General features: G+C 41.7%; 1 protein-coding gene across 1 annotated transcript in view; it reads left to right on the plus strand.

Annotated features, from left to right (window-relative positions):
* hmcn1 (hemicentin 1) overlaps nucleotides 1-13,738 on the plus strand; it is an 85,870-nt gene that overhangs the window by 35,541 nt on the left and 36,591 nt on the right. Inside the window, exons 15-31 of the mRNA XM_041934630.1 lie at nucleotides 82-240; nucleotides 2,142-2,333; nucleotides 2,419-2,514; nucleotides 4,112-4,239; nucleotides 4,353-4,497; nucleotides 6,323-6,435; nucleotides 7,669-7,828; nucleotides 8,800-8,965; nucleotides 9,467-9,594; nucleotides 9,911-10,162; nucleotides 10,553-10,648; nucleotides 10,784-10,978; nucleotides 11,164-11,294; nucleotides 12,207-12,354; nucleotides 12,512-12,638; nucleotides 12,732-12,886; nucleotides 13,050-13,328. Coding sequence (XP_041790564.1) covers nucleotides 82-240; nucleotides 2,142-2,333; nucleotides 2,419-2,514; nucleotides 4,112-4,239; nucleotides 4,353-4,497; nucleotides 6,323-6,435; nucleotides 7,669-7,828; nucleotides 8,800-8,965; nucleotides 9,467-9,594; nucleotides 9,911-10,162; nucleotides 10,553-10,648; nucleotides 10,784-10,978; nucleotides 11,164-11,294; nucleotides 12,207-12,354; nucleotides 12,512-12,638; nucleotides 12,732-12,886; nucleotides 13,050-13,328 — 2,670 coding nt within the window. The remainder of the gene's footprint in view (nucleotides 1-81; nucleotides 241-2,141; nucleotides 2,334-2,418; nucleotides 2,515-4,111; nucleotides 4,240-4,352; nucleotides 4,498-6,322; nucleotides 6,436-7,668; nucleotides 7,829-8,799; nucleotides 8,966-9,466; nucleotides 9,595-9,910; nucleotides 10,163-10,552; nucleotides 10,649-10,783; nucleotides 10,979-11,163; nucleotides 11,295-12,206; nucleotides 12,355-12,511; nucleotides 12,639-12,731; nucleotides 12,887-13,049; nucleotides 13,329-13,738) is intronic.

Consider the following 13,738-nt stretch of genomic DNA (forward strand, 5'->3'; position numbering starts at 1 on the left):
GAGTAGTTTTAAATATTGCACTCCTGTTTTTGGAGAACAACGGCGGCCAAAGTCCCCTGTTACATTTGATCTTATTGCTAGGTGACGTCCAGCTGCATTCATCATCCCACTTGGACGTGGACACATTGGGAGGTACACTGACAATCAAGGAAACCCGGGATGTCGATGAAGGAGATTACACCTGTGTAGCTGTCAATGCTGCCGGCACCTCGTCAGGAAAGATCTCTCTTGATGTGGGAGGTGAGAGTTTAGTTTACCTTGGAAAAGCACTTCTCAGTACGAACCCAGAATAAATTAAACAGAATAAATAGCAGGAATACTACTTGCAAGTGTTAACATAGCTGTGAATTTGCAGACTGCAACTGCAATTGTTGAGTTTGACAGTAGTTTGACAGTGATGGAGTCATTGCTTGGTCCTTGTGTCACAAGGTTGCAACAGGTAGCTGTTTCATGGTATGCATCTTAAACCTTTATCCCACCAGGATGTCCCCAGACAGGGGTTTCTGTCCATATTTCAAGCTAAATGGGGCTTGGCCTCTGTTCTGGACTGTGAATTTGTATTTGTAGTTCCACACATACTTCACAACATGCACACACTGTAGTGAGCTGAATGTGATATGTCTCTGTGACAAGTAGAAAGAGTGAGGTGTAGGCAACGCCTCATTTGGAGCCTAAACTGTCAATGGATTGGTTGTTATAGCTCACAGTATATATTAGTGTGTGATGTCTGTGTATAGTGATACAAAGCCTGCTTTGGTGCTGTTAATGAACGATGCCTTTGCCAGACCCACGACAGAACATGTCTGGTTTATACCTAAAGGTTACACGGGGTGTGTCATTATCCATGTATTGTTTACTGTGCAAGACATATTTTTGCACATGCAGAAAATGTAAAAATCCCTGACATGGGTAACATAGACCAATGCATATTGCACCCAGAGGGCTATAGATCTACTGTGAATGCAGACTTTGAAAATTTATGCTGTTGTGAGAAAAACACACTTAGTCTTGAACCTAGACATATTAAATAAATGAAGAAGACATTATGAAAATGAGCATATGAATAAATTGTGTAAAATCTATAAATGAAAAGTTTGTGAAATAATTGAGACATTATTAAAACTAAACTCTTTGTTTTGAAATGTTATTTCATCATTCATGTTCATAATAGCTGAATTTTATTGGATGTAATTTCTTTTCCTTTCAACTAATCATGTGCCCCCCGCCTCTTGAGCTAACAAGCTCTGCATCTGCCACCAAAACTAGCTTATTAGCTCCTGTTAGCTATAGTAACAACAATCAACCAACTAGACACTGCTGCGGTAAATAAACACAGTATACGGACATAGTAACTAAACTTCTGCAGCTTCTTAACATCTTAGCAAGGATACTTATGCTATGCAGCTAGCTAGGCTGGCTTGTGGTCTTATGATTAGCTACGTCAAAGTGAACTGTCTGTGCTAGCATTGTTGGGTAGCTCCTGTTGGCTTGTGCCACCACAGAGAGAGCCAGTCTAGCTTTTTGATCTTTGGGGTTGTATCTTGAGAATTAAAATAGTGCTGTAAATTAACTAATTAACTTAACTAGCTGCTGCTGTTAACACTGTCTCTTCACTTTGTTACTGAGTAATAGACCAAGGTCACTATCCTACCTAGCATTAGCTAGTTAGCCAGCTAGGTGGTAGCATGTCAAGATTGTTAAGCTAAACAAATAAGAGATGTTAGTTTCTGTGTCTGTGTGCTTTGTTTATCTACAGCAGCAGCAAGATAGTTGATTTGGAACTACTTTTTGTTGGTATTGCCCTAACAAACAGCTGCTAACTGACTAATTCAGTGGTTGAGTTTGTTACTAGGGGGCATGAAATTGGCTGAAAGGTGAGTAGCTGGGGACTATACTACTTTATGAAATAATGATTATTATAATACAATATAATTACATATTCAAAACATAGGATTATATATTTTCTAATCATTTGTTTAAAATTGAACACTTTGGAGATCCATACATCTTGTCCTAAAATCAGTAGTGAACAACCCGAACTTGTATAATGGACGACTTGATTATCTGTAGATCGTAATACAGATGAATGGGTATCCCCTAAACTTTTTGACCTTTGCCGTCTGTAACCTTGATCGCTGCAGCTGCACCCAAGTTCACCCGAGAGCCATCAGATGTGGCGGTGGACATCGGCTCGAATGTGACCCTGCTGTGCCTTGCCGAAGGTTACCCTGAACCACAGGTCACCTGGAGGAGAGAAGATGGACTTCCCCTTTTCAACAGGCCCCACGGACATGGCACGATTACACAGAGCAAAGGAGGTCTACATATCACCAGTGAGTTTTTAAGTGGCATATGTGCATACACATTAGACATGTAAAATGCTATAGGCTTACACCTAGATATCCCTTTTTCTCTCAGGCCTGTGGGTGGAAGATGAGGCAGTATATGTCTGTGAGGCTCAAAACCACTTTGGCAAGATCCAGGCCCAGGCCAGAATCACGGTGACTGGGCTGGGTAAGTGCAACATTTGAAAAGTCTTGCCTCTCTAACTCTGTGAATATGTCTTTCATTTTGTCCTTTTAAGATCAAACAGTCTCTTAATCTTCAACTGAGCGCTAGTATTCACAAAGCAGTCATTTCAGATAAGCAGCAGGCATTGTAATTTGTTTTGCATCTCGACTCTATCTAATTTATTATTGATTGATTGATTAACTTAAGAGAAAGGAGAAATTGCTAATGGCTTGCATGCAGTTTAGTTTAGTGGAAAGTGAAGGAATGCAGAAGTGTAGGGTTAGCCCTGTCTGCTTGAAATGCTGAAAAGACTGTGGAGCACAAAATGCAAACACACACTCACACATGCTTCCACTCCTTTTTGCTGAATGAGAATTTTTCTGACTGTGTTTAATCAAAGATCACATTTATTTTCCATTCTTTCAAACAATGTAATGTAAGTTAGCCCCATGCTGTTTTCATGTTACATACAGTAACTTTGAGTACCTACATCTGTCTTTACGTCTCTGTGGATGTGTGTGTCTCTGTTTCAGTCTTTACACGTGAGTGTGAGTTCATTAGCACATTTCAGTGGGTGTGTTTGAACACATGTGCCTTGTTAACCACTGTTCCTGTTTCACCGTTTTCTCTACAGTGGAAACACATTGAGCTCTTATTATTGTGGGCCAAAGGTTAGAAACCACAGGCCAGCCCAGATGACATGTATTACTGCCCCACTGCCCCATTTCCCTACTGACAATGTCACCTCATGAGAAACACACACCCAATGCAGAAGTACATGTAAAACTGCTTCTTTGGATAATGGTGGGAGTAGAGAGCAATGCAGCTGCCATACCCATGGCATGTATGTGCGTTTGCGTGTCTGTTTCTGTGTGTGAGGATGTGTCCCAGTCCAGTCAGGGTGGTAGTCAAATTCCCTGTTGTCTATCACAGCCCCCGCAGATGACATCAGAGTTGTCTGTGTGAACCCAGCCAAACCATCTAGACAAATCTGATGTCACATGTCGTTAAATGTGTGTGTGTGTTTGTGTATGTGTTGTGCAGAGGTGTGTATATGTGAGGGAAGAAGAGGGTGTGTTGATACTTTCAGCAGCTGTGGAAAATGTATATGCTGTATTTTTGATGTGTTTATAGCAACCAAGCATTTCCTACTCAGCATACTGTACATACTCAAACACTTAGCCATGTGCTTTCGTCATTTATTATGTTTGTCTGAAAATATTTAAGAAAATAAATACAAACCACACTTTTTTGTCCATTCTGGTGACACTCCAAATTTGAAACATTTGTCATATTTTCTGCATATTATGACTATCTGAGACATTTTAAGGATGAACTGGTTTACAGTGATTGGTTGGGTTCTTTTTTTCATATGCTTTCAGACATACAAATGTACTTGATCTGTGTCTGTGTGGCTGTTTTTATTCTCTATCCACAGAGAAGGCTGTTAACCACATATTGTCCATCCTAACAGGATTTTTGAAGCTCGCTACTGATATGAATCTACTTATTTATTTTCTTGAATACTTTTCGGTCATCCTCTCAGCCCCCTTGGTCTTTTGACACAAGCCCTGTATAATTGTTTCGTTGGTATCTGCAGTCTCGCCTGTCATTGCGATGAGTCCATCTGTGCTCAGTGTGATCGAGGACCAGCAGCTGACTTTGCCCTGTGTGCTGTTGGCTGGGAACCCGCTGCCTGAGAGGCAGTGGCTGCACAACTATGGCCTGGTGAGGACACAGAGGAAATCCACTTTTTTTAGGTGTCTTCCATGTCTTTATTTTGCACCTAAGTTAAATAACCGTGATCTCATTTGAACCTATTTAACCTACCACTCATTCAGGTGACCTCAGACCAGTATGTGACAGTGAGGAGAGATGGCAGCCTGCATATTGAGAGAGTCCGGCTGGACGACGCGGGTGACTACACCTGCTTGGCTGAAAGCATTGTTGGGGCCACCAACCATACCACCACTGTCAATGTCTATGGTAGTGTATTAAAGCATCCACACAAACCAGCTATAAACAGACATGCATATGCACAAAAATGGGAAAAAACACAGTAGTTAAATATACCTTGTGGAGTTCTTGAGCACTAGCTGGACCCATATTATGTACATGCAGCACAAATTGGGGAAGTATGATATTTCTGCTGACGCTACCATTCAGTAATACCTATGTGTAGTTTGTTGTCTATTAGATGGCAGAGGCAATAAGCATCAGTGGCTTCAATCCTATATATCAGCAGCTGACAAAGCACCTAAAAAGGAGAAGCAGAAGTTCCATGCATGTGTTTATTATTGCATAACTCTGCGGGCACCCATATCTGGATGCTGGTGCATATGCAGATGATATTGCAGCTAGTAGTTTATTTGTTTATTTGTTAGTGGATCCCCATTAGCTGACGCCTGAACGAGCAGCTAGTCTTCCTGGGGTCCACACTCACAGCATAATACCAAAAGTATACAAACAAGAATACATAATTGAAAGTAAAATACATTAAAACAAGAACTTTTACATCTTTCGCCTTTTCACACATGCCATGGGGCAATGGGCAATCCAGCAGATGGGGGTAGCATAACACTTATGGATGCCAACCACCATAAAACTCAACAGAAGAACAAGAAGATTGGTAGCAAGGCAGGTTGTACATGTATGTAATGGAAGACATCTCTTATTATTTTCAGGAACGTGGCGAACTGTTTTTGTCCAGTGCTCTTGTAATGCGTTACATTTTCAAAGTTTGCAAGACAAGTAATGTTCTTTCATGATCTACTGGAATCAGCAATGCAGAGTCTTTTGAAATAATCTGAGGGTTTTAGTATTGTGCATGCTGAGACACTTAATGGAACTGAGCCATGGTCAATGTTATTAATCACAGGTGCTTTTTCTTTTTCTGTTAAAACATCTACTGTGAAATAGCCATGTTATAAATGCTTTATGAGATATGAAATGCCTTTTTTTCTCTCTTATTCTGTTGCACTTCTTACTGCCCCTTTCAAATGACTCCTTTACACTGCAGAAGGCTCTTAACCTCATGAATAGGATTATCTTTGAGGTTGCATTAAAACCAGGAGCAGCTGAGGGTAATGGCAGACTTTGGAACACAGTGAGAGGGGAAAATGTGTTCTCCATTTATACTAAAGTCAGTCATTGCCAGATATTACCAACTTGAATAGAAATCGTTCGCACCATGTACGTAAAAACGCTGGCTCCCTCACTGCTGGATATTAGGTTAGTCTTTTTCAGACGTACATACAATATGCACTGGACATTTACACTATGTAGCTTGGTGTATTTCTAATTTCCCACAGCCTATGAGAAATACTTTCCACATAACCTACATAATGCGAAGTATATGCAAAGAGTGCAGATGGAAAACCCCCATGCAATCCCAGCTCGTACTGTGTACACTGTGTGTGATTTTGTTGTTTAGTTAAATTGCGTTTTTCATTGCTGAGAAGATGCTCCAAGCCTCCAAGGGCTGATCTTTTCTGCAGAAACCCGGAATCCTAACAAACAACAAAAACAAGACAGACAGTGAAGGTTGGCGGGAGAGGACAAGAGAGGGAAGAATAAAATAAGTGGGATATCTGTAGTGAATGCTGTGTGTCCATTTAGGGAAAGGCTTTCTCCAGATGCCTTTGAGACACACATAACAAAAAAGTAGTTGCACTATACACAACAACCAAATTGACAGTATTTGCAGAGCACTAAAGGCATCTTTAGAACCACTTCGTAAATATTTGATGAATGTGTATGTTCACAAAAAACATGGACTAGCTGTGTCTTAATTTTTTTCTTTTGTTTCCAGTGATTCCTACCATTCAGCATGGCCCTCAGGTGTTCAGCACAATTGAGGGCACACCCATCACTCTGCCCTGCCGTGCCAGTGGAGTACCCATCCCTGAGATCACCTGGGCCAAGGTATGTATTGCCATTACCACTCTGAATATAAAGTACGCCAAAGTTCTCTGTTTAGACTGGTGTGCTATTTTTCTGCCATGGGAAATGTTCTCTCCATGAATGGCAAAATAATGAGGGAGATAGAGGGGAAACCACATGAAATGAATGTGTAGTTAAATCAAGAAAAACAATGCAAGTCAAAGGTATGACAGCCCAAATCACATTATGGCCAAATCTCACCAAATGAGAGTCCACAACATACAGCATTAGGAAAGCTCCATCGCCTAAGTAAACAACATCATGCCATCCTCATGTCAGAATTTCTTACTGACAGCTTCACGTGTTCACAAGGCATTTTATGATGTTATGACTCACAAACTCCCACGCAAGTACAAATACACCTCTTGACACTTTACTTGTAACTGAATGCAGCTCATTTGGATCTGAGATGTGTACTATTTGTATTTGTGTGGCAGTGCAGTTTCGGGCAGCGATTAACTCAACTTCAAAGTGTGTTTTCAACTACAAACGAACAGGTCATAGTGGTGTGTCATGTGAAAGGGTTGCTGTTCATTTTTAGTACAATACTTACTCTGTTGATGGGCTCTGGCACGACAGTAGCACATGATAGGAAAATGCCTGCGTGAGGGTACATGTGTGTGCCTCATGTGCTGCTCCGTGAAAGCAGCTCTACCTGAGGACACCGGCCTGCACAGTGTGCTCAGTCTTAACATGTGCACTTTTGTGTCTCGGTGTGTACTATAAGCCAGTGTGTGTATGTGGTCAGTCCCTCCCTCTTTTCCATCTTTTACACTAGTTTCTCTGAGTTGTAAAAGCGATGCTGTTAAAGTGAACAGGGCTACAGGGACACATGAAACCAGACGCTGCTAAGTTTTGCACCAGCTGTGAAGATGTGATTCGCTCTGATTCCTTTGCTGTTCTCTATAACATCAATCGAGTGAAGGTAGTCATGTCAGATGTGGATGGTTAGTCTGGAGATGGCACAAACCTGATACATGTCACATTTGCTTCATGTTTTGGTTCTACAATTCATTGTATAACTATGTACATTTTTATTTAGAGCCTACTTATTTTACAGCAGGGAAGAAAATCAAGTCAAACATATAGGAAAACTTAGTAGGTCAAACCACACATCCTACCTCTTTCTTGGACACCGTGCAAAGTGTTAATAAAGCTGGGTTAATGAAACTAACTCTTGCCCCTGCCCTTTCCCTGCTGTGATTTGTTTTGCAGGGTGGGGAGCTGCTGAACTTGGGTGGTCCAGCCTTCTCCCTGGATTCTGACGGCAACCTCCTCATCACCTCCCCCTCTGGAAATGAGACCGGAGAGTTCATCTGTACAGCTACCAATGCTGCCGGCTACGCCTCCAGGAAGGTCCAGCTCACTGTCTATGGTAAACCTCGTCACCAGCTGAAGAAATTCTCTACTAAGATAAAGGAGCTATACATAGCATTTAGCGGCAACAGATTATTGCTAAATTCATTCTCAGACATAAATATAATTACTATGATCATTGCCAAGAAGTAAAGCAGCATCTACCAGCTGGCAAAAAGCATTACAAGTCATATCACCATGTTGGATTTTGCAAGAAAATGACAAAAATAAGATGCTTAACACTACAAAACAGAATTTGATGGACGTTATTTTGGCTTCATGGTTTCCTCTTAGTTGTAATTTGCCTTGTCCATGTGCAGATCCAGTGTCCTCTTTGATTCTTAAAGCCAAGCTTCTAAACTTTAATGTTTCCACAACCTACAATACATAGTCATTCACAGTCAGGACCGCTTTCAATAGTATTTGGCCTTGTGTGTATTGGTGTGAAAATGGGCAGAGTGCCAAGGGCTCAGCGGGTCATTTTCTCCACATTCCTCACAGTTCTGCTTGGGCTACTGTTAGTGTTCAGCGCTCAATTGCTCTGATTGCCTCTGTTTTAACAGTAATGGAGGATTTTTTCAGAAAAAAGAGGGACTGCTTTCCACTTTTTTTATTTGGTTGACACTGCTGGTATTCAACACACATTAGAAATTACAGTAACCTACCTGTATCTGTATCTGTAGCCAATTTATCAATCCTCAATTATGAGCATCATCTTTCTATAAGCAAGGCTTTATAATCCCCACCTGACCTGGTACAGTGTATAGTGGCAGATAAATGCGCAGTGAGCAAAGGTAGATACTGTAAGAGAGGAAGGAACAACACCAACACACTAATTGCAACAGAAAGTGATTTTATTAAAATCTCTTTTTTATTGCTTCGGAATGAAGTCTTTGTTTGCATACTTATGCTTTATACATTTGCTAAAATTGACACATGTACTTTCAACTGAACTGCTGTTTATGTGTTTGCCTGCTCATACATGTCCAGTTCGTCCGAGGTCCAATAGTGGAAGCGCCGGAGGCTCAGGAGAGCCAATGAGAATGTCAGTGGTTGAGGGTGAGGATGCCATTTTGCCATGTGAGGTCCGCAGTGTCCCACCTCCCACCATCAGCTGGGCCAAGGAGAGGCAGCTCATCTCCCCTTTCTCTCCCAGGTAAAACACACTGAGAGCCACAGCACTGATGCTGTTCATTGACAATCCAGCAACCCTGTGTGCACTGCTGGACAAAAGTATTTGAGTCATTTTTCACTAAAGCATCCTTATATTTTTAAACACAGACAAAAACACCTTGCTGCCTTAAAAATCACAAAAAAGCGCCATGCTATGTACATTGCTGTGCTCTATCACTGGACCGTTCAGAGCCTCAGGGTACAGTTTGTGGTTTTATAGAATGACTGAGTAATCATACTCTTCTCTGTGATCTGTTCTACCTACTGTGCGCCTGCCACAGCAGCTGTAATTGTGGTTGATGGTGGATTAGCAAGAATTACCGGAGTATCTGTTTACAGAAATGACAGAATAAATCACAGAGTGGAAAAAATCTGGAGTGTTCTTGTTTTCTATTTGGAAGCTTTGCATGAATGATTGTTACTAATAACGTTAGACCTTCACTTTACATTTATTACTGTCTCTGTGTGTTTGTGCTCCTCCCAGGCACACTCAGCTTCCCTCTGGCTCGATGAAGATCTTGGAGACCAGAGTGTCAGACAGTGGACTTTATGTGTGTGTTGCCTCCAATATTGCGGGTAACCTAACACAATCCATCGAGCTGAGTGTTTTGGGTAAGTTTAAAAATCATTAATACTAAAAAAGATTGAATAATGATATTATCCAGGGGGGGTGATCAGCAGTATAACCTTTTTCTATCATGAATGTCAGATTTTGAGTCTGCTATGTCTGAGTGCATTTTGAGGTACTATCAAAAGATAATGAAAATGAAGTTATTTGGATCAAAGTTGCTGCATAGAATATCTACTGTATGACAGCAGCCCATCCACTGTAGAAACTGAGCTTCCAGGCCAAAGTACTTGTCTCTGAATAACATGTAAGTTCAGATGAGGCACTGAATCTTATTAAATCTGGTCATCTGTCCTGCAGTGCCCCCCAGTATCCAGGCTGGCCCAAGGGTAATGAAGGTACAAGTGGGTCACCCTGTGGAGCTGCCTTGTATGGTGAGAGGGGTCCCAGAACCCACCCTCACCTGGAGAAAGGACGGTAAGAGGTACCCAGTATCGTCTGATGGCAGCCTGGCTTTGAGAAATGTGGGGCTGGATGACGAAGGAACCTACACCTGTACAGCCACCAACACTGCAGGCAGAGATGAGGCTCAAGTTCGGCTTCTGGTGCAGGGTTGGTTTCAGTTAATTTGTTGATCCCGCAGACTTGCACTGTGTTCATTATGCTTGTGTGCTTTCAAATGTTTTCATAGTTTTGGATGTCTTTTTAAGGGCAGACTCTCTTGTTCTCGGTAGTTTTTGTCAAAAAACACACATCAAGTAATATATAATACTTTGTGTTTCTCGTCATGGCAGTGTTTATCAAGCAACACTATTTTAACTCTCATTATTAGAAACCATTACTGTATGGATCACACATCTGCAGCACAGATGATGACTGATTCAGTACACTATTTTTTTTAAAGATGCAGGCTAAAACTGTTACAGATGCTTTGCAGTGTGTACCAGTGTATTTATTTTGAAGTGTGCATTTGTCATTGATTATGTGTTTGTGTGTTTTCAGTGCCTCCTGTGGTTGAGGTATTGGAGCCCCCCTTCAATAGTCCTCTGCAGGAGAGAGTTGCAAACCAGCGTATTGCATTCCCCTGCCCTGCCAAAGGTAAAGGAAAATTTCCACCCAGCCTCTGATACTATGAAGACCATTCTGTTCCCTGTGTAGGATAATAAAACTTACTTACACTCCAGTAGTTTGGGCTTCATTTTTGTTCTTTTCATATCCTTTTCTCTCTTTCAGGTCTTCCTAAGCCAGTGATTCGATGGTTACGTAATGGCCAGGAACTGACAGGTAATGAGCCCGGTGTGTCCATCCTGGAAGACGGTACACTGCTGATTCTGGCCTCTGTGTCACCGCTGGACAATGGAGAGTATGTCTGTGCTGCTGCCAATGATGCCGGAACAACTGAGAGGAAGTACCAGCTCAAAGTCAATGGTGATTGACCTGTTCTTTATGGTTCTAACCGGTGACCTTGGAATAGGGTTACCAGCTCAAAGTCATTTGCTGACACATCTGTGTTAAATCACTAAAACATTACCTTTTATCTTACACCTTGCGTGCATTAGATTCTGTGAAAACCAACACTTAAAGCTAGATAATCACCTTTGATACCTCCACAGTGCCCCCAGATTTCCGGGACGGTGAAACGCCAGGAAATGTGTCGTTGGTCCTGAGCCAGTCCACCAGCTTGGTGTGTGATGTCACAGGAAGTCCGACCCCTGTCATCACCTGGTACAAGGATGGGACTCCTGTAAGTGAAATCCCATCGAATAAACTGTCAACACGTGTTCTATACAAAAAATATTGACAGTTGTTATTCACGTTTACAACTCTAAGAAGATCAAATGTTACTCCTTTTTAAAGGTAAAAAACACACATCAAAGACATAGTCAGAGAGAACATGCTGCTTTATAATTTACATAAACTGTATTTAAACTGTGGTCTAGTAAGTATTCTACAAGGATTGGGTCACAAAACTCTACACACATAGAAGAAATGAGAAATTATAATGACCTTTCCTTTCAGTTATTAATGAAAGTGCTCATAAAAACCAAATGAGCTCTGATCACAGGGTACACTGTCCAAGAGAACAGACCTTAAACCACCATGGATTCTGTGTGTATTCATGTGTGTGTGTGTGTGTGTGTGTGTGTATCAAAGACCAGCGAGTCCAGCCATGGTGGCAGCATGGCCAATGCTCTAATGGCAGAATAATTATGATAAATTGATGCGAGAGCACAGAGTTAGCACACAATTTGCTGTAACATCACAGTTAGCTGGCTGCCTTTTGTTCCCTTGGCTACTTAATTCATTTTTTCTGCAAGGCACAGATGGGAAAATCAGAGCACTCTGCTAATTATGAGTAATCTCAATAAAGATGCTCTGCGCTATAAATAGTTTTAGCTCTAAGCAAACAATTTAAAGAGTTTCATGTTTTGTACACTTATTAGATTATATTCCTCAGCTGAATAGATCTTTGGCTCTCAGACTGTTATTCAATTCTTCCTGAATTGTAAGCTGCAGCTATTTTAGTTTAGATCCTTTTATCACGATGGCATACAATTCTCTCCCTAATTACCATCTGACAGTATTTCCTGAACCCTAACATATGTTGTTATTTTTGCATTTGTGTTTGATTTCATTTATTTATGTTGATTGACAGGTAGTTGCTAGTAACAGCATCCAGATTCTTGATATGGGAAAAACCCTGAGACTACTGAAGGCAGCCACAGCAGACGGAGGCAGCTACAGCTGTAAAGCCATCAACATCGCTGGAAGCACAGAAAAAGACTTCTTTGTAGATATACTGGGTGAGTCAGGGCAGTGAGCAGTTGACTATGGAAATTTTTAATTAGTAAAAGCAGCCGAATACTGTATGTCGGACTCTTAACCTGTTGGGCTTTCTCATTAAATCAGTTTCTCGATGAGTCACATAATATGCAACAATACTCTCACTCTGTGCCCCAGTCCCACCGACCATTGTAGGGTCAGGGTCTTCTCGAGATATTTCCGCCATTGTCAAACAGGAGATCAGTCTGGAGTGCATAGTGCAAGGAGTGCCCTTTCCCACAATCCAGTGGTACAAGGACAGAAAGTAAGTGCCTTCTAATATTAGCATATTTACTGTCTACATTATGGTAAGAATGTTCCGACACATTGGAAAAAAACGTGAAACTTTTGTTTCTAGGCTGGTGTTTCTTGGTGATCCCAACCTAGAGGTCACCAACAGAGGTCAGGTTTTGAGGATAAAAAGTGCCCGTCTTGGGGACAAGGCCCACTACCAGTGTAGTGTCATGAACACAGCTGGAAAACAGTCCAAGGACTTCACCCTGAGTGTCTATGGTGAGTGTGGATTTTGACATATCCTAAGCTGGCAGCGACTATGTGCAAAGCCAACTCTGTCTACATTACATCTATGTAATTTATGTTCACACACCGGACATGACCAAATACAGCTTAATTACAGTTCTTTCAAGATTGTATCATTTTTTTGCCATTGTTTCAGTGCCCCCCTCCATCAAGGGTGGTAACATAACCACAGAGGTCACAGCCCTGCTGGACACGATGGTGACGCTGGAGTGTGAGGCACGTGGAGTGCCGCTTCCCACCATCACCTGGTACCGAAACAGGGAGGCCATCCTGTCCAACCGACAGGCTCAGTACGTCGAGCGAGGCCACTACCTGAAGATCCCTCGGGCGCAGGCGTCAGACGCTGGCCAGTACAGCTGCAAGGTGACCAGTGTGGCCGGGAGTGCTGAGAAGAGCTATGAACTGGACGTCTACTGTAAGAACCTGATAATATACAGACATTTCTCTCACTGTGCTTTATGCCAGCCTTTTGAAACAAAACCTATAAGAAACTCATCTGAACAATGTGATTTATAAAATCCAGAGCACACTTTGACACGAAACCAACGTTTCAAATTGTTGGAAGTGAGCAACTCTCTGAACTTAAACTCCCCTTGTTTCTGCATTTGCAATCCCTCTCATATGTGCTGAGCTCTTATTGTATTAATCATAGCTTTAAGGCATTTGGTTTCACTCACAAAACATAAAGACATTTGTAGCAGTCAAGAATAATTTCAGACAGCTGTGGATAGTCGGCAAACAGTTTAATTTGAGCATGGATTCAGATTGGATGATTTGAAGCATGAAGCAACATGTTTCTGGTTGATGAAAGCCTTGAATGTGAGA

Source organism: Chelmon rostratus, chromosome 4 (genome assembly GCF_017976325.1).
Source record: "Chelmon rostratus isolate fCheRos1 chromosome 4, fCheRos1.pri, whole genome shotgun sequence".
NCBI lineage: Eukaryota > Metazoa > Chordata > Actinopteri > Chaetodontiformes > Chaetodontidae > Chelmon > Chelmon rostratus.